This window comes from Pleurodeles waltl, chromosome 7, assembly GCF_031143425.1.
Source record: "Pleurodeles waltl isolate 20211129_DDA chromosome 7, aPleWal1.hap1.20221129, whole genome shotgun sequence".
Classification (NCBI taxonomy): domain Eukaryota; kingdom Metazoa; phylum Chordata; class Amphibia; order Caudata; family Salamandridae; genus Pleurodeles; species Pleurodeles waltl.
The window spans coordinates 189,028,672-189,047,910 of record NC_090446.1 but is presented as its reverse complement, the minus strand read 5'-3'; the positions used below and the strand labels follow the sequence as shown (position 1 = coordinate 189,047,910).

At 42.7% G+C, this 19,239-nt stretch overlaps 1 protein-coding gene across 1 annotated transcript in view; it reads left to right on the top strand.

The window, feature by feature from the left end:
• The window catches only part of PABPC1L (poly(A) binding protein cytoplasmic 1 like), a 428,971-nt gene that overhangs the window by 271,332 nt on the left and 138,400 nt on the right, over nucleotides 1–19,239 (top strand). The window contains exon 9 of the mRNA XM_069243541.1: nucleotides 8,286–8,552. Within this exon, the coding sequence (XP_069099642.1) occupies nucleotides 8,286–8,552 (267 nt within the window). The remainder of the gene's footprint in view (nucleotides 1–8,285; nucleotides 8,553–19,239) is intronic.

Genomic DNA, 19,239 nt, shown 5'->3' with positions numbered 1-19,239 from the left:
TCGGTCCTGCAGGACTTTCTAGTATAATCTTGGTTGCAGACCCACCTCTGGTGGTGGTGTTGCCTGGGTATTTATGCTATGGTAAGGAATCTGTAACTAGAAGTCTCTATCAGATGAACAAGTTAATTAACTTTGGTAATGCCTTATCTGGTAGGGACAATAAATGGTTGCAGATTCCTTACCGATCCTCCTTGCTCTGCAAACTGATTTCTAGGGGCAGGGACTCCACTTTTCAAGGCCTTAGTTTTGACGCACCAGTAGTCAGTATTCTTCATGGCTCTGTGCTTCTGGTGTGGAAAAGTTGTGAAAAGAAACTGACTTCAGTGCGCCAGGTTGGTGCTTATATAGGAACCACAATGTCCTATCCACCGTGGATGACTCAGACGACCAGTGTTGAGCTGATCAATCCCACCTAACGACACACTAGTTTGACGCCTGGGGGAATTTCAAAGGTTATTCTATTCATGTGCATGGAATTCTGTCCTGCTGCACAGCATTCCCTGTATAGGACCTGATGGTTCTGAGAATGTTAGTATTTTGAAAGTAGACTGTTGGATATGTCTGAAGGAGCTGGGTGGGATGATGTCTATTCACCGAGAATAAACTTCAGCTTTTATCATAATTCTGCCTAGGCCTGTACTTTCCTACGGTAATCTTGTTCATAGTGGAAGTAGATCCTTGTGAATACTATCTCGCACAAGCGACAAATTATTTGGAGTACGCAGGTGCCATTCCCACGAATTCAAAAGATCCGCAATGATGCTCAATGTAACTACTTGTGGAATGCTTCTAAAAAGAGCCTTCATGTCAAAGGACGCTAGTATCTGTTCCATAATTTCTGGTACAGTCTTATCAGAGACTAGCGACACAATAGTGGATTAAGCTCTCCTCAACCGCTGGATAAAGTCCAGATAGCCGGTTTGTCTCCTGCAGCTGAAGAACACTATACAATACATTTTCCAGAGGACTTTAGCATCCGTTAATAATACACTAACCACCAGTAAGTTTATCACCTGTTCCACATTTTCCTGGGATTGTTGTGATTGTCAAGATAAACACTGCTGTAGTCAAGCTTATTTACATCAGAAATGGGCACCCTTGGTGTAAGAACGTTCAGTGTTCTGCTAAATGTACGGGACATGTCAGTTTTATGATGCTAACATTGTATTTGCCAGATGGCGACAGCATCATGGAGACGATCCTGATTGTCACACGTAGACTCTGCCACCTCATGACACAGTGACTTACACATCCCTTCTTCTATTAGTCTGCTCTTCTCCCATCTTAAGACACACAGATGGGACGAGTGCCAGGGCAAGACTAGAGGCCTGACTGATAAAGTAGAAGTTTAATGCTTAATCCTGACACCAAAGTTACCAAACCCTAGCTCCATATTTAATTCTTTCTCATATGGCACAACCCAGCATATTTTATTAAATGTCCTCTTCCCCTGGTTGTATTACGAAGCCTTTCTCGCTTAAACATTACCATGACATAATTATGGTTCAGCACCATTGTATGTGTGATTTTGCAGTTCCTACAGAGATGGTGACATCATTTTGACTTGTGATGCATGCAGGGTACCTACTTTAGGATTATTTACTTCTCTTGTTTTTCTGATAACTTAACTTTGAGAACATACTATTGCTACATGTTTGTATTGGTATTGAATGATGTATTCTCTTCTGTTTGCTACTTACAGGATACCTTCCTAATTATATCTTGATCCCTGAAGGTGCCTACCATACTGGTAGAATGCTGCTTTGTTTTAGCTTATGCTGCATTGTTCCACAAAAGTGCCTAGGTGTTTGAGTGCATCCAGGTTTAGGGGTTTTACTTGCTCTGTAATTGTTGAGAGACCCTAGTTAGGGCAGGAACGTCTACGCTACGCAGAGGGAGGTCTCCTAGAAAATAATACACCCCATCTACATTTGCTTTTTAATCTTTTCTGCATGTGCTAAAGGTGAATAAATCAATAGGCAACTAGGCCTAGAATGTCTGAGGATTTGGAAGCTAGCGAGCTATGAGGCTTGGCTAGAGCACAAAATAGTGTTTTATGTGGGCTCCTGATTGCGGTCAAAGCTTCTGGCCTTAAGGGCATCTCTTAAAGAGAGTGAGGTACCCAGGCACAGGAGTCTAAATGGGAGACAAAAGTGCCTGTGACCATAGCGATGACAGAGCAGGTGTGATTGTTTAGTTTTTCTGTGACTCAACTTTGAGTTGCGCGCATTGACACAGCTTTGGAATGATTTGAATAGTGCTGTGACTGTGGCTGCCTGACCCGATAAGTCACCGGGTGGCTTATAGTGATTGGTCTGGTATGTTGTCAACGCGGAGCCTGGTTTGTGAAATCCTAACTACCAGAGTCCTGTAGATTGACTGAAGTCTTATTATGTTCTCAGATGGTGTTTGGAGAGAGGAGAGGCAAGGGTATTTTACTGGAATAGTGCAAAGCTTCACCACTAAGGGTGTAGTAGCCTTATGCCGCCGCCGACTAGAAGGGTTGATAGTAGACCTGCTCAAGGCACCATAGTGCAACAATGTCTCCAAAGTCATCAGTCACTGTTGTTGCTGCCATGGCTGAATGGTGACGTAAAAAAGATTCCCTTCATCCCTATGGTGAATGAAAAACCAGGAGAATGGACAATTTTGTAGTCCGTTAAGGCTGCGCATGTGAAAAGGCAGTGAGATTAAGTGTTTTCTCTGATTTGCTGCAGAGAAAGAATTATTTCTTCTGCACACTTCCTGTGACCTCATTTCCTTTCCCTGTGGGTGTTAGCGTTCTAATGGTTGACTCCTTTTAGGCATAAATATGACATGGAAGTGGGGATGTGAAGCAGATGTGCTGAATGAGCGCCGAAGGCAAGCCCAACCATCGCCAGGAACCCTGCCCCTTTATTTAAGGTTAGTAATTCTAATAGAACTGTTTGCCCCTCAGAGGAGTTCATCCAAATAGGTATTACTAGCTCTGCCCAAATGCTTGGATATATGCTAAGTTGCAATGTTTTAATCGAGGCTATAACAAATTCTCCCTAAATCTTGAGGGTCCTGTGGCCTGTTCAACGTGTAAATTCTCGTGTAGATATCGGAAGCAGCTTGCGGGAGGGAAAAGGGGCTGCGCAGAGCGCGACAGGGAGGATGGGGGGCGTGGGGGAAATAAAATAAAACATACCTTTTTCCCGCGCCGCTCCATCCGCTCTGCTTCTCTGTCACTGAAGGCACAGACTCCGAGCCTGCCCTGCAGCCAATCCTGACGCTCAAAGCAGCATCAGGATTGGATGGGAGCGCCCACTGCATTGCTGGGCTGGAGAGAATCTACTGTGCATGTATGTTTGTCCGGCCCGAGACAGCCAGCCAAACATAAATGCACATTGAGGGGGGAGTGATATGCTCTCCCTCTCCGTCCCCCTCACGCCTGTGGCCCCATTCACTTTTATAGTAAAACATAATAAACCAACTTTATTATGTTTTTACCATAAGTTTTTCAGCTCCTGCTGCTAGCGGAGGAGTCGCCCCTTGTAGATTTGCTACATCTTTTGCATTTAAACAGTGAGCAAGAATTTTCAAAATCGATAGCCCCGCTAAATAGCAAATCTTCATCACTCAATAACACAACAAGCTCTAGCTTGCCCCAGCATGTGGCCAGAGACATTATTTGTCTCTTATGCAACATCAGGTCTTTAACCAAACATACGGTGGAAGCTTGGGACCTTCTTTCTTCCCAGACCCCTGACATTGCTTTTTTCACTGAAACCTGGTGAGCCCTTCGACCTCCCAACTATTAATTCAGCTATTCCAGAAGGATATCCTATCTTAAGGCTCGATAAGGAGGGGTAAAATAGGAGGCGGAATTTCTATTGCCTACAGATATCTGGTCAAGGTCACATTAGTGGATAAACAAGTTACTGATTGGGCAGAGATCTGTATATTTAAGATGGACTTGGCATCAAAGATATCATGGAGAGGAGCATTACTTTATAGACTCCCGGGCAAAAAAAGAGATTTCGCTCAAACTAATAGAATATATTGCCCCTCGTGCTAACTGCCCAAAAATTAATTTTACTTGGTGATTTTAACTATCACGGGGGAAAAACACTGACCCAGGGGTTTTGCAACTCTTCTTGGACCATGACCTCCTGGGGCTACAATTAAAAATGTTGGTCCTTCCCATGTAGCCGGTCACACGCTTGACCTTGCATCAACTAATGCTTTAGACTTAATGTTTCCCTTTTTCTCCGTTATTCTAGACAGATCATCATCTGATTCATTTTCTGGTTTCTATAAACCAGTGTTGTGAGAAATCCCGTCCCACCAAAACGATTAAACCTAGACCTTGGCTCAAGATACATGCTGATTCGTTCGCCAACAAATTTAAGTTTACTCTGTCTAGAAGGTCCCTAAATATGGACGATATCCTTGAGGAATTTAATAAAGCTTTAGTCTCCACCCTTGACCATCTCACCGCATTAAGTAATAAGTCAAATACTGGTCGGAGGACTCATGCTGCATAGTACTCCACTGAGCTGCGTCTAGAAAAATTTCAATGCAAAAAATGAGAACGCCGTGCACTCTCTACGTACCATAGAAAAATTAGGATAGCTCGTAAATCTTCAAATATCTCAACAAAATGAATCAGCAAGCAGTTCTTCCAGGGTTTTTTACAAAGCATTGAAGTACTCTACCAACCTACGGGCTTGCAACCATGAGCAATCGAAGTCCTAACAACGATCTATGTGACTCTCTAGCAGATTACTTTGAACAAAAGATAAACCTTATTTACGATACGTTTACTAAGCCCATAATGGATGAACTCCTAGCTTCTGTTACGCAAGTCCCCATCTCTAATTACTGGGAAGCCCGCCTGATTTTACGTTGTTTATCCCAAAAACAAATTGCTAAGTACCTCAAAACAGGAAAGTCTGGCTCTCCCGCTGATGCTTGCCTTCCAAGAATAGTGGCTCTACTTGCTTAGCCTCTAACTCAGGCCATATGTTCATTATTCAATCCGTCTATACTAGCTTTCACCCAAGAAGGTTTGGAAACGAGCTCAAATTATTCCTATCCAAAAAACAGGCCCTACCTCTTGCTACGGATTTATCCAATTACAGGCATATTTCCCCTTCATTTACTACGAAAATTTCTGGAGGGTCTAATCAATGAAGTAATTATCTTGAGAAACACGCCTTCCTTGGCCCCTCACAATCTGGGTTTCGCTCACAGTACAGAAACAGCTCTAGTGGCAGTTAAATTACATCAGATTAGCCCTTGATTTTTACACTCCCGTTATGCTTGTGCTACTAGATTTGTCTGCTGCTTTTGCTAAGGTGTCTCATCCGAAGTTATACAGAGATTGCAGGACTGTGGCAGTGAAGGGACAGCCTTATAAGGGCTTGTGGACTTCCTGAGTGATAGATCAGTGTCCCTAGGCCCGTACATATCTTCCATTAGGGTTCTTGTTTTGAGCCACCCTTTTAAGATTTATGTCGCCCCCTTAGTTTAAGCACTTAGAATGTTTGGGTTTGAGATGCATTCCTGTGCATAGTGATTTCGTTCAATAAACACCCAGGGATTACCAAACAATGTTTTCATTCTGGTATGAAAGCAGTCACGGCATGGATGTCCCATAATTGTCTTCAATTAAACGAAGCTAAATTGGAAATATTGCTATTTGACAAAGCATTCAGATTCTGGACTGACCATTGGTAGCCGGCCAATCTGGACTTGGCACTTCCTCCTAAGCAGGTAGTGAAGAACTTAGGTGTTCGGCTGGACCAGAACCGCACTATAAAAGATCAGGTTACATCTAAGATTGGTACTTGTTGCCACACCTTGCATATGCCCTGAAAGCACTTGTATTTTTGCCATTATCAGCTGTAGGAAGACCTTAGTGCAGGGATTTATAAGCAGTTGGCTGGATAATTGTAACTCCTTGTTGGCATCTGTAAATGCAAACCTACTAGCCAAACTTCAAGTGGTACAAGACACAGCCGCTAGGCTTATATGTAATCAGCCTGTAGGCACAGCCTCACTTCCTCTTCTTAAAACATTACTTTGGCCACCAATTAAAAAAAAGAATAAAGTTTAAGGCATGCTGCCTTACGCACAAAGCTTTCATGGGGAAGGGTCCAACTTATATTGCACAAAAGCTAAGACCTTATTGCCCCAAGAGAAATGTAAGATCTAGTGGGAAAACATGCTGAACCATTCCATATTTAAAGAAATCTCAATCTGGTGGCAGAGCCTTTTCTTTGGTTTTTTTTTTTAGCCCCTTCCTACTAGAACAAACTGCCTTACGAAATCCACTCCTCTACTAATCATTTTGTCTTCAGGAAAAACTATTTTATTCTATTGCTGTGACCCTCCCTACACAAGTGGAGCGCAGAAATACCCCTCCGGGAGTGATTTGAGTGATACGCCAAATGTCAATAACATATAGAGAGAGCAGTGAAGGTGGTGAAAGACAAAATGTGCGAACTTAACGTGGAGGCTGGAGTCGAGGAGTAAGACTTTTGCAGATTGCAAAACCTGGAGGATAAACTGAATGAGTTGATCAAAACCGTCGAAAACTAAGACTTTCAGATGTAATGTGAAGGTGAGCTTCACATTGTTTCACTTAAAGATTGAACACTGAGGTGGTTAGTGCAGTGGGCCTCTGAAGGAGACTTTGTTGTCACCTGTGCGAATCCTGCCTTGATCCTTCAAGACCAAATTGATTGGGGGAACCTTTGGGCATAGAGTTAGTAAAGATTTGTCCACTAGTGAGGAGCTTTGCCACTGCCCTAATATATCAGAGAGACAGTGTTGATGTGGAAGTATAGCGCTGATGCCCTTCCGAGTGCTGTTTGGAGACTTCGATGATGACTAGAGTTAAAAAATCTAAAATGAGGTTGAGATAGACTCCTTTTCTTCCATGACCTAATTCCAAAGCCGCTATCTAAGAAATGTGCTGTTAGGGGTAGCAGGAAAAGGTTAGGTCGGTAGTTTTTAAATTGGGAATAGTCCTCATTTAATTCAGAGGTAGTTTTGTAGGTAGGCAATCTTATTTGATTCAGCACCAATTTCTTTTAGTGCCAACATGCGCCTTTGTAGCTGACTGCTGAGGATAGTAACTAATTCATCCCAAGTTATCCAGAAGGGAAAAAAAGCTAACCTTGGACTCCAAAGGTGGTCTTCGTGTATATCTCACACATCTTTCATGGCCTTTTCCTCTTAGGCAGAACCTTCCCAATGGACATATTTCTTGCCTGAAGCTTACAGGGTGTCATCTGTTAACATATACAAGCATACTGTGGTTCAACAGTTCAGAGTAAAGACCCATACTCAAGTTACGTAAGAACAGGACGTTATTTATTTATTGCACATATTTAATTGAGGACGCTGCTACCTAAAGGCTAAGCAGACGGACCATCACAGTGAAAGAAAAAGACAATACCAGATATAGAAACGACTGTAGAACTAAACCTAAGAACCCCACAACTGCGGATGGCTATTGAAATACGAACTTTTTCAGAAGGGTTCTCGGAAGGGGACGGGGGAGATTCAGAGGACGCCTTATTCACCTTACCACGTGTTCTGTGATGGTACTTCACTTGTGCTGCAAAACCTGGCTATCTAAGCACGCCTGCTTTGTTTATTCTTGGCAGGTAGTTCTCCTAAAACCACAGGGTGGCACCTGATACTAGAGCTGCTTTGTGCTTTCTTTCCCTAAGGAGATTTTTTTAACTTAAAAACAGGCGATTGTCCTTTGCGGGGGCAAGCCTGATCTTATAATAACTGTGCCCTGCTATAACGTCTGACTTTATTAATTGTTCCTGCGTTTCAAGGTGTTATGATTAAAGTGTCTGGATACTTTATCACTGTTGCGCCCTCCCTCGGGGCCTAAGCGCAAAGCAGGTGAAAAGTGTCGTCAAAAGGCTACACTGTAAGTGCAGTGTCTGATTAATGCTGGGCACGCAGCTGAAGATAGAACTCTCACATGTCTCCGCTCCATGCCACCTGAAAGGGCTTTTTCGTACTTGACAAAAATTAGAATTAAAGTAAACAGGATTGGCATGTTTTCACCTTCTAAGTTGTTTTTCTGGATGTGTGACAGTAGCAAATGCTAACCTTATATTGGATGTGGAATCCCCCTGTCTATTCTGCATTTCTCAATGGTTTATTCACCTTAAAATTGTATGTATACATTATGGGATGCATATTTTGATATAAGTGAAAAATACATTTTTGTCTTCTGGTTTTCCATGTGATCACTTTGCTTCATACTGCCATTTTTGTGATCTCTTTAGGTCATGACAGAGAGTGGACACAGCAAAGGATTTGGGTTTGTGTGTTTTTCGTCCCCAGAAGAAGCCACCAAAGCAGTCACTGAAATGAATGGTCGCATAGTGAGCACAAAGCCTCTGTACGTTGCTCTTGCACAGCGGAAAGAAGAAAGGAAGGCGATACTCACCAATCAGTACATGCAGAGACTGGCGACAATGAGAACAATGCCTGGCCCTCTCTTAGGAGCCTTCACTCAGCCCTCTGCCTATTTCCTGCCTGCTGTTCCTCAGGTAGAACTTATTCTGCTTTTATTGTGGAAATCATTTGCTTTCTTAAATGACGTGTTCCACCCACTCAATAGTACCTTTAGAAAAGGGGCTTTGATTTAGTTTGTCAAATGTTAAAATCGAATGTTTAGTCAAATCTTCAAATTATATTGTGCCTGAACCAAGTCACTTAGCGCATTTTCAAAGAGCCCTTTCTGATATGATACTGTAAAAAACAATTCTAAATGTTGATGGAAGAGCTTGGAAGGAGGGTGAGACTGGCCCTGGATCTAATCACAGGTGTATTTTTGCACACAACTGGCCACATGTGTGATCCGATGAAGCTCCTTAGCCTAATGGGAGGACGGTGCTTAGTGGTCAGGAATGGGATGCACCAGGCAATGAGACAGTGGGTAACACAGGGCTGAGCGTAAATCTAACCATTACTATGACTAACGGAAGAGTGAAGAAACAGTCCAGTTTCTTTCCTTGAAGACTATAGGAATCTGTGGAGTGGTGCAAGTGATTTCTGTTGGATCTTTCACCAGTCGATTAGGGAAGGGAACCAATTACTTATGAGCTGAAGAGTCGCAGGCTTTTCACAATTGTCCACAAGGAACACCAGTCCTGAATTGTGCCAAAAAGCTATCCCAAAATCACTCTATCCTTTAGCGAACAGAAGTCTGAAGTCAGCGAAACTAAAATAGTGCACACAAATGTAGTACAAATCATGAGCAAGGGTTCAATAGAAAGAGATGGGAATATAGTAAAGAAAGGAACACATCATATTGAGAGGGAGCTGTAAATTGTAGTCCATCTAAATGGAGGAGACCAGCTACAGGAGCTTGTTTACTCTTTTCATACTCCGTGCACCTTTATCAGCAGAGGTGCCTTCCATCCTGCTACATTTGAGGGGATTGGAGAAAGAAACTTGGAATCAATGAGTTTGTGTACATTGGTTGTTTATTCTCTAGTTATATTTTACTTTTGCTGCTCGAGTTTAAAGCTAAGGAATTCTGCTTCTAATTTTACTCTACGTTTGGCTTAGAGCAGCTATAAACAAAAAGTAGATCTTTTCCACATGTGCTGGAGAAACATTATGATAGTCCACAAATTATATAGCACCAAGTGAAACCGGTTCATCCCAACTGGGTTATTCAGCTGTGACCCATCACATTGAAGTGTGTCTTCTGGTAGGCACACTAAATTAAGCTAAGTCACTCTGATTAAGTACCGTGTTCATGTTAATCAGAGAACCAAGCAAAACGTACTCTACCCAGTGGCTACTCGGTCCATCTAGCATAGTAACTCAGCAGTTATAGAAAAGGGTGAATACTATTTTATGAAGGGTGTATGGGGCCGACAAGTGATGAACACAGTATGAAAAGACAGATTCATGTGTGGACTGTGAGCACCACTATGAGTCCATAAGCCCATGATGATCAAAGTCTTTCAGAGAACAATTAACCCAAACATGCCATCCTTACAGTGCACTTTCACCCCACTTGTTTTCCTACTACTGATAATATATGTTTGTGGCTCAACTTACTGGTACTCATGTTATTCACCTCAGGAGGATAGACGCCTGACTGGACAATGCAATCCTTCATTTTGCTCCATATGCTGTAGTGCCTAGAAACTATCCCTGGTGATAAAGGTTGGATGGGGGTTGCTAATTACTCAGTGCCATTGGCAGTAGAGCCACATGCCTCGCCTAATGGACTGAGTTTTTAATAGTTCGCCTGCAATGCTCTGTGCCCAATACCCCAAGCATTTTTACAGCACCACCTGTCCCTCATTCTTCTGCTGCTCTCCTACCTAATACCTTATTTCATGCCCTTTTCTTAGATTCTACTCCGCTGCTAGCTCTTGCTCGAACTCCCAAACTCACAATGTGAGATTGGGTCATTGGAGGCCTTTTCCAGCCCTAGAAGGAGAGAACATATCTGCACCTGGCTCCCATATGCAGCCAGAGGGCAGGCCTGCTTGGTTTATGGTTCTGTAAGTTTGAATTTCAGGAGTAGGGAGACATTATCTCGTTACTCCTTGGTATTGGTGGCAAGGGTGATGATGCATGTTATCTCTGTTTGGGGAGCAGCGCTCAGTGACTGTCATGCTATCCCGCAAAACCCAATTCTAAGGAATCCCCATAACGTGCCTTGGTACCCTTTGCATGAGTCTGGAGGGATTGAGAGTAACCATTTTTCCTTTGCCCATGTCACCTACAATCCACTTTGTGTAGCGGGTATTCCCGCCACTGCCTCTTTATCAATGCCTCCACATACAACCAATTTTGGAGGTGCAGTTCTCCTAGCTTAGTTAGAGGTGAATTCCCACTTCAAAAATTTCTAATAATAAGCACAATGCTTCAATAGTTGTTTATTACATATAAGAAAGGAAATCAGTTCCAAAAGTTTGTAGTCCAGTTAATTTATGACAATCTTGAAGCTGAGGTTAAGTTCCATGGATCAGCAATATTATAGTCCAATCAACTAATACCAAGGTTGGAGGGAGATCAAGTAGCAATATTCGATGGAGTAACAGCCAACACGTGTTTCGCCCCTTTAGCGAGTAAGCGGGGGCTTTCTCAAGGCTGTAGAAAATATATATGGACAGTATAAGTCACATACCGAACAAGTATTACCAGATTGATAGCATGCTTTCGGTGCAAGTGATGCAAGACATGTTGTGCTCCCTCTGGGTGAAACAAATAGATATAAATGTATAGCCCATAGCAGACTCCCAAGTGTGAGCCAAGGGCTAAAGTCATGAGAAGAATGTTAAATTAAGACCATAAGTGAGATTGGGAGAGTTCATTTCACTGCTCATTGGTTTAAAAAAATGAAAAGAAAGATTAAATTGTTATTGTCCTGTCTTAGTGATGAGTAAGGCAAGAAAATACATGCTGGCACTCGCGTGATGTTAATACATGCTTAAGAGAGGTGCATACAAACAAATACTATTAGAAACGTCCTGTGAAAAATATTAGTGAGAAGAAAATAAAAGAAAACAAGGGATTGATAACATACCCAGTTCAGAACATAATGAAAACACTTCTGACATCAATTGTCACAATTGTGGGTAGAAATCTAAACATGAAATTATATACCACATGTTTTGAAAACACTCATTTAAAAACAATATTTACTAAGTAACATAAATGAAAACACCCTAATGTTTATGGTATCAACCTTGCCACCTTGAACCATGTCACAGATTTGTAAACCACCACTGTTAAATTGTGTATATATATCAAAAAGGAAAATGAGAAAATATCATGACGTAACAAATAAATATAAGCGACATACTCGTGATAAGCTTAGCAACAAAAGGCCTTTAAATCGTTAAATAATGCTCCCCTTCTAACAAGCTAGAAACGTTTCTAAGGCAAGGCTACTTGACTAGGTAAATGGAATCCAAGCTCTCAGTAAATAAATAATCTATGAATAAAAGGAGTTAACTTTACCTAACGAGACGGTGAGCAAAGGAAGTTCTGCCGAAGAGTCACCGGCGCGTCCTGTGATAAATCGCTAAGACGCTGTCGGGCAGCAACGCGGTTTTCATAACTAGGCGTCCCTTCTCTGTTTCGAAAGCAACGAGACAGAGGAGGGACACAGCGTGCGACGTGTAATAGAATAGTGGCGGCCATATTGAAGGAGATCGAGACTACGGCTAATGATAAGTCCCACAGGACAGTAGTATGGGCAACAATATAAACAAGTAGGAAATTAAGAAATTAAGAACAAAGCACAGAAAAGGGGAGTAAAAAGAGAAAAGAAAATAGCCTGGAAGAAAAACAAAGCATAATTAGGGGAGAAGTGGGAAACAATTTGTGAAGGGAATTTTTGGGAAAAGATTATTTGAAAAAATATTTTAACAAAATTAAGTTCAAAACCCTATATGGGGACAATAAGCTAATATAGAAAAAAAATAGACATAAGGAACGGAGATGATCAGAAAGTGATAAAAAAATGGAAACATACCATTGAACTGCAAGTAGAATCATGGAAAATATACTTACTATAGTGTAATCATGAGGAAGAAAGTAATTGGACAACAAACCCAATAAAAAGGAATAAGAGCGAAAGAGGGAACAGGTTAGAACTCATGGTGAGAACCAGCAATTTGAGAGGGAGGAAAGATAATAGTAGGTCAATAAACACCTGAACTGCAGTCCATCAAAACAACTAAAACAATACATCATTTACAATAGCCAATAGTGCCATTCGTGATCCTGATTCAAACCATTGTTCACCGTATCACATTGAATGATCATCCTGCTGTCCTCTTGACGTAGTCGTAAATGTAGGTTACCACCCCGTGGGGACGGAGTGATACAGTGTATTCCACTGAATTTGAAGGATCGTTCATTATGGTGGAATGTTTTATAGTGCTCCACTAAAGGCGCCTTGGTCTCCAGTTTCAGAATGTTCCGAAAGTGTTCTTGAATTCGAAGTTTTAAGGGGCGGATCGTGCTTCCAATGTAAGCCTTTTGGCATCGGCAGAATATCAAATATACCACATTTCTGCTTTCACAATTAAAGTCCTTAATCATGAGTTCTTTGTCATTGATGTGCAATGTAGTCGATCTATTAAGTCCCAGTTTGCATATTGAACACTTGGTACAGGTGAAAAATCCTTTAGGTTTGTGAAAATAAGGTTCAGAAACTGTTTGTTGAAAAAAGGAAGGACAGAGTTTATCTCGAAGATTGGGGGCCCGACGGAACCCTATTTGTGGATGTTGAGTAATGAATTGTTGGATGGAAGGATTACTGCTAATAAGATGCCAGTGCTTTCGAAGATGTTTCCGTATTAAGTGATGGCCATTATGAAATTGGGTGATGAAGCGAATAGTGGTATCCTCTTTGCGTCGTTGTGATGAATTGATCATCTTGTTGCGGTCCATTTTACCCAATTTGCTGTTGGAAGTGGTCAGTAACATTTGATTGTATCCCCTGGTCAAGAGTCTCTCTGTTATTTCAGTTCTCCTAGCACAGCCCCTTCCAAACCTCACAATAGACATGGAAAATGGTGTTCCCCTGTCGCAGCACATTTTATTTATTTAAATAAACATAGCAGTGGCTCCTCGGATACGCTGCTAAACTGAAACCGTTGAACATCAGTTATTACACAAATAGTTAAAATATAGTCGAATTGCAACCAAGAAAGAAAACATTGTAACATTTCAGTTTAAAAATCCATAGCAACTGGAATAAAACAATTTTACGATGCAACAAATTTTGGAAATATTATAAATATGACCAGTTAAAACAAAAACGGATGAAAGAAGAAAGCATTGTCTCTTCCATAGAAATTGTGAGGAACAGCCTAATTTCATCATGTGAATCTTGCTTATTTAAAAGTTTAACAAAGTGATACATGCGTCCCTAAATTATAACACAATAACCCTCAGTTTTCGTACTAAAATTTAGGAATGAAAAGACATTTTTTTTAACCTCTAGCAAGTATTTACCTGAGGGAGGATCCACATTAGATACAGAGCCTCTTAATATGTTGAAACAAATAGGTGCAATGCATTTATCTCTCAAATTGCACAAACCAGGACAAAAGAATTGAACGTGGATTACATCTTGAAAACGGGCATTACAAAATTGACAGCTCTGAGAGCCCGCCAACCCTCTTTCTTTGACCCTAGAGTTGTCATGCAATGGAAACATGCCAAATGTAACCTTAATATAAATCAACAGAGTAAATGGATCTAGATTTCCTTTCAAATAAAAATGCATTACACCAAACTTAGAAAATTGACAGCGGTTTCCCTTGCCCGCATTACCACATCCTGAACTTGCGGCCCTGCTGGGGTGGAACCATGCCCCCCAGCATTCCACCATTGCAGGAAGGGCCAGGACTGGGAGAATGCACTACAAAGTGCCTGCAGCATGGGGAGTCTTGACAGTGGTTTCCCTTGCCCGCATTACTGCATCCTGAACTTTCAGCCCTGCTGGGGTGGGACTTTGACCCCTAGCATGAGGGCAAGGACTGGGAGAACACTTTACAAAGCGCTGATGGCTACCTGCAGAGCGGGACGCCCCTGGGAGGTGACCAGGCCAAGACCGGGTGCGTCATTGCCCACAGATGCCGGGCCATTTCTGACTTTTGCATCACTAGGTTCTGCATGAGTTTGTCCCTTTATGTCAACACCCCTTTTTACTGTGCTAATCATGAGAAAATGTAAGATGTCTTCCTGTGTTCCCAAGCCTCACACTAATAATGCTTTGGATGGGATTTTGAAATGTCATTTAGGCATTCTAAACAAGGAGACTGGGTGGTGGAGGGCTGCTTATTTCTTTCTTCCGTCACCTCCTCGACCTTAGCAACTATTGAACATTTGCCTGTACCTTCAGATGCGGTCCAGGGGTCAGCGAGCTCGCCTTTGTCAACTGGTGGTGTGACTGGCCATTCTTCTGCAATCAAGGTTAGTTTCCTACTAAAGCCTTGTATGTCCATTGTACCCCTGGAACCTGTTGCGCAGGTGATTTCGAACAAAGACGCTGTGGTGTTAGGAAAGAGGAAGAGAGTTGAGGCTAGTAGTAAATGTAAGCGCCTAAGAGAAATTGCCGGGGGTGGTCATCGAAGGATAACGACTAGCATATTAGGGAAAAGGATAAATTGGAAATTTTTATTGGATAATCTCCAAGGTAATTTAATAGCTACTTTGGATGCTACACTAGAGATGATTCTTTCTTCTATTGGTTGAAATAGAACCAGAGTTTGAAAATTTTAACTCATCCATACAAACTCTGAGAGCCTCTGCAGGCATTTCTGCACCTATTCCCTTATCCCTGGTTGACACTTCATTAATTGAACCTGTGGTGAGGGAGAGAGGAACACAGTGTCGACTAGTGCATGTGGGAATAATGTCTACACCTTGCTACGTCCTCATTTAATGCCCACCGATCAGACCCGTCCAGTAACTTGATTTGAGGATAGGAGGTATCCCCTCAGCTACTGTGGGGACAGTCTCGCCCAGACTAAGATGCACCCATTTGCAGGGCACATCTATAGAAGATTCTAATTTTAATCTTAATTAATAATATCCCTTCTAGAGGAAGTGAATTTTCACCTTCTCCCATAAATAATGTTGTTTTTAACTTACTTCTTGAAGCTTTATCCCATGTTGTTGTACTGGGCAACGTTCCTGCTTAAAGCTGCCACCTTGGAAAATTATAACCAACTGAAAAATAAGGGAAAACACTGGTTGGGTTTGCATTACTCAATGGGGGCCCATGTTGATGGCTGGATCAATATGGTGAGAAGGGTAAACTGGCTAGGTAAAGATGTAAAAACCTTAGGAGGGGCCTGTGTAACAATTTATTTCAGTAGGCCTTCTGCTGCAGGAAGAGTCCTTGCCTCTGTCGGCGGCCTACATGCTAGCAGCCATCCAACTTCTATTATTTCCCTTCCCTTGGTTTTTTTCCTACAGACCTGTGCCTGCCAGAAGACTGTGCCAGACAGCCTACCTACAGGCAATTTCCAAGGCTGCCAGTATCAGAACTAGACGGATTGCATGCAGCCCCTTACCAGGTGGATGTTTCCAATAGTTATGCCCCCCACCCCCTGTCATCCCTTGACGCTTGTGATTGACTGGACTGGTGGAAGCGTGCGGGCGGAGCCATCATGGTTTTACTGAATCAGTGGACTGAGGTCTTACCTGAACCTAACCTTAAAGTGTTAAAACTCATCAGCTGAGACATTGCTTAGCTGGCGGCCAAATTTAAGCTTCCTAAGTGGTTGGATTCTATTAGAGGTTTTGGGGTGATTTGCCTGCAAGAGACTTAGACTACCTCTAACAGTTTCTTTTTAGATGGGTACAGGGCATTCTTTATTTCTGCTATTGTATTGCAGGTTGGTAGGCTGAAAGGGGATCCGATTACCTTAGTTTCCTGGCACTTAAGGGATGGATTGGAGTACTCCCTTTGGGAGTTCCTGCACTGCAGGTTCTAACATTCTCCTCTGCTGGATCTTCAAAGCTGCTGTTAGTGCCTCATGTATGATGGGTGCAACATTCATACCCTGAGCTCCTTCTTGAGGAAACCGAATGGTTCCAAATTGTCTGTGGCTAACATTGTGCTTGAAGTGACTTTAATGGTCATTTATGCGGGAATCCCAGGGTGGATAGGAGTAGTGTTTAGGGCTGTATGTCCTTACCAGGTCTGCACATGGAACATTCTCATCAAGGTTCAATTTTAAATGTGATCTTAAATTAGTTTTTTCCTTGGACAAGCTTTCCCCAAACATCATGGAAATTAATACCACTTTCACTGGGCGGGGTTGTGAGTAATTTATTGACTTTATATTTGTTTCTGCGCCCTTTTTCCCTTGCATCTTTGAGTTTAGGATATCATTGAGCCCTTTCAGTGATCATAACCCTCTGTGTTTCACTTCATTGGACTCAGCTGGCTCAGAAGAAAAACATTGGTGTCGGGGGGTTACCAAGCCCACTAGTCAGGGAAGAAGGTTAAGGTGGTCTCCAGTAGGTCCTTATAATCTCGATAGGACCGTGTACTCTCATTGTGAAAATGAGTTCCGATTTCGTTTAACAGTTCTAATCCTGGTGACGTTTTCAGGGCCACCTTATTAATATACAGCTCAGTGTCGTCCATCTTGGAGGTAATTGACTTTCGGAAACCTAATGTGATGCCTAGATGCTTCAACTGATGATGCTTCTGGGTGCTCAAAAGTCTTAAGTGCGCCTTGACTACTAAGCCAAGGGATTCTGTAGTCAATACTTGTCGACAAGAGTAAAAACCGCAATTAGTGCGGAATAAGAATGATTTAAGGAATGCTGCCTGGGAAAACCTTATTAAAGGCAAGTACATTGAAATGTAGCTCTTAGTTTTGGAGTATAGTCAACATCCCCTTTGTGGCTCCGGAATTTGCTCACTTACTAGGCTTGCATATTACTGAGGACATCTGGGTGTCTTATTTCGAGGAGGCTTATAATAAACTATCCAACAGCGCCTGTATTGGAGGATTTATGGTGGAAGGGATTTCAAAACTGTCAGTCACTTTTGATTAAGTCAAGAAAGCTATAACTGGTTTAATCAAGAATTAGGCACCCTGACTGGACGAAATACCTCCTGATTTATTTATAAACGATGTAGAGGTCTGGGCCCCTGTTATGTCTACAGCCATCAACATGGCTATTTCTGTGGATCCCTTGCAGTCTTGGGCCAACTCGATTATTGTCCCTGTTATTTTTTTATTTTATTTAAAAAAAAAGGGGGGACAGGGATAATCCCCCAATGTTACAGGTCCATCTCAGTGAATTACTCAGTTGTGAAGGTGGTGGGGCAAGTCCTTCTGGTTAGATTAGTGATGTGAGTTGAGGAACATAATATAGCTGATGTGCATTATGTTTTTTTTGCAAGTTGGTCTACAGTTGACCCGTGTTTGAATTTCCATATGGTCCTAAGTAAATATACCATCCCCTGCCCCGGCTTTGACCGGGTAAATAGACATAAACGTTGGCAGATTATGTTGTCCGTGGGGGTGGATCGGGACATTTTCCTTTTCCTTAACCGGTTCTGTGCCGGGGACGTAATGGTTACGTCCGCCGGCACAGTGCTCCTGTGCCGAGGACGTAACCATTACGTCCTGGCACATGAGCTCGGAGGGAGCGCTAGTGCTCTCTCTGTGGGCTTCCCTCCCACCTCCTCAGGGTAGGGATGGAAGGGGAAGCCCTTCCCCTTCCACCCAGACCCTCCCCCAGTGACATCTGACGTCCGCGTGCTGACCTTATTAGAGGCCACCTCCCATTGCGCTGATCGGAAGAGAAATGCTTTGCATTTTCTATTCTGATCATGTGATGGGGGCCTGAGAGGCTTCAAAGGGAAGGAAAGGGATTTCCTTCCCTTTGATGTCTCTCAGAGCATTTCAGCAGCCAGATCGTGAAGCCTGCTAGATACCAGGGATTATTTCAGATAAGGAAATTGACCCCTTGGGCAAGGGTCGCTCCCCATGAGGGCAGTTTTTTTTTCAAGGCCTTTTCTGCCCCCTCTAGGCGCCAGGGATCCCTTCTTTTTTTTTCTCTTCGTTTTTTAGAGGTGGGGAGTGACCCCTTAGGCAAGGGTCGCTCCCCTAGGGGGCAAATAATATTTAGGTCATTTCTGCCCCCTTTGGGGGCAGATCGCCTTATTTTTATTAGGCCAATCTGCCCCCAAGTGGGGCAGAAACCACTTGACTCAAGGGTTTTTTTTTTTTTTTTTATACTTGCGCGTAAGGGGAGTGGCCCCTTGGGCAAGGGCCGCTCTCCAAGGGGGGCAAAATATTTTTAGGCCTTTTCTGACCCTCCTCGGGCCAGATCTGCCTATTATAATTAGGCAACAGGGATATATTTTTGTTTGTTTACTTTAGTTTTTTATATATTGGGAGTGACCCCCTAGGCAAGGGTTGCTCTCCTGGGGGGCAAATTGTATTTAGACCAGATCGGCCGATTTGGTGGCGGGAGGGTCAGAGGGTCAGAAGCCACTTACACACCAGGGGGGGGGGGTGCATTTTGGGGCAGTTACCCCTGATCCACACCCGGGCGGGATTTTCTTTTTTTTTTTTTTTAAAGTCTACTAGATGGCAGGGAATTAAAAAAATAAATATAGAGGGGTGGTGGCTACCAAACAGTATGGGCCTGGTTTTGCCCCCACCCCAACTGACGGGAGTAACAGTCTTTCAGCTCTCCCTCGCACACTAAAAC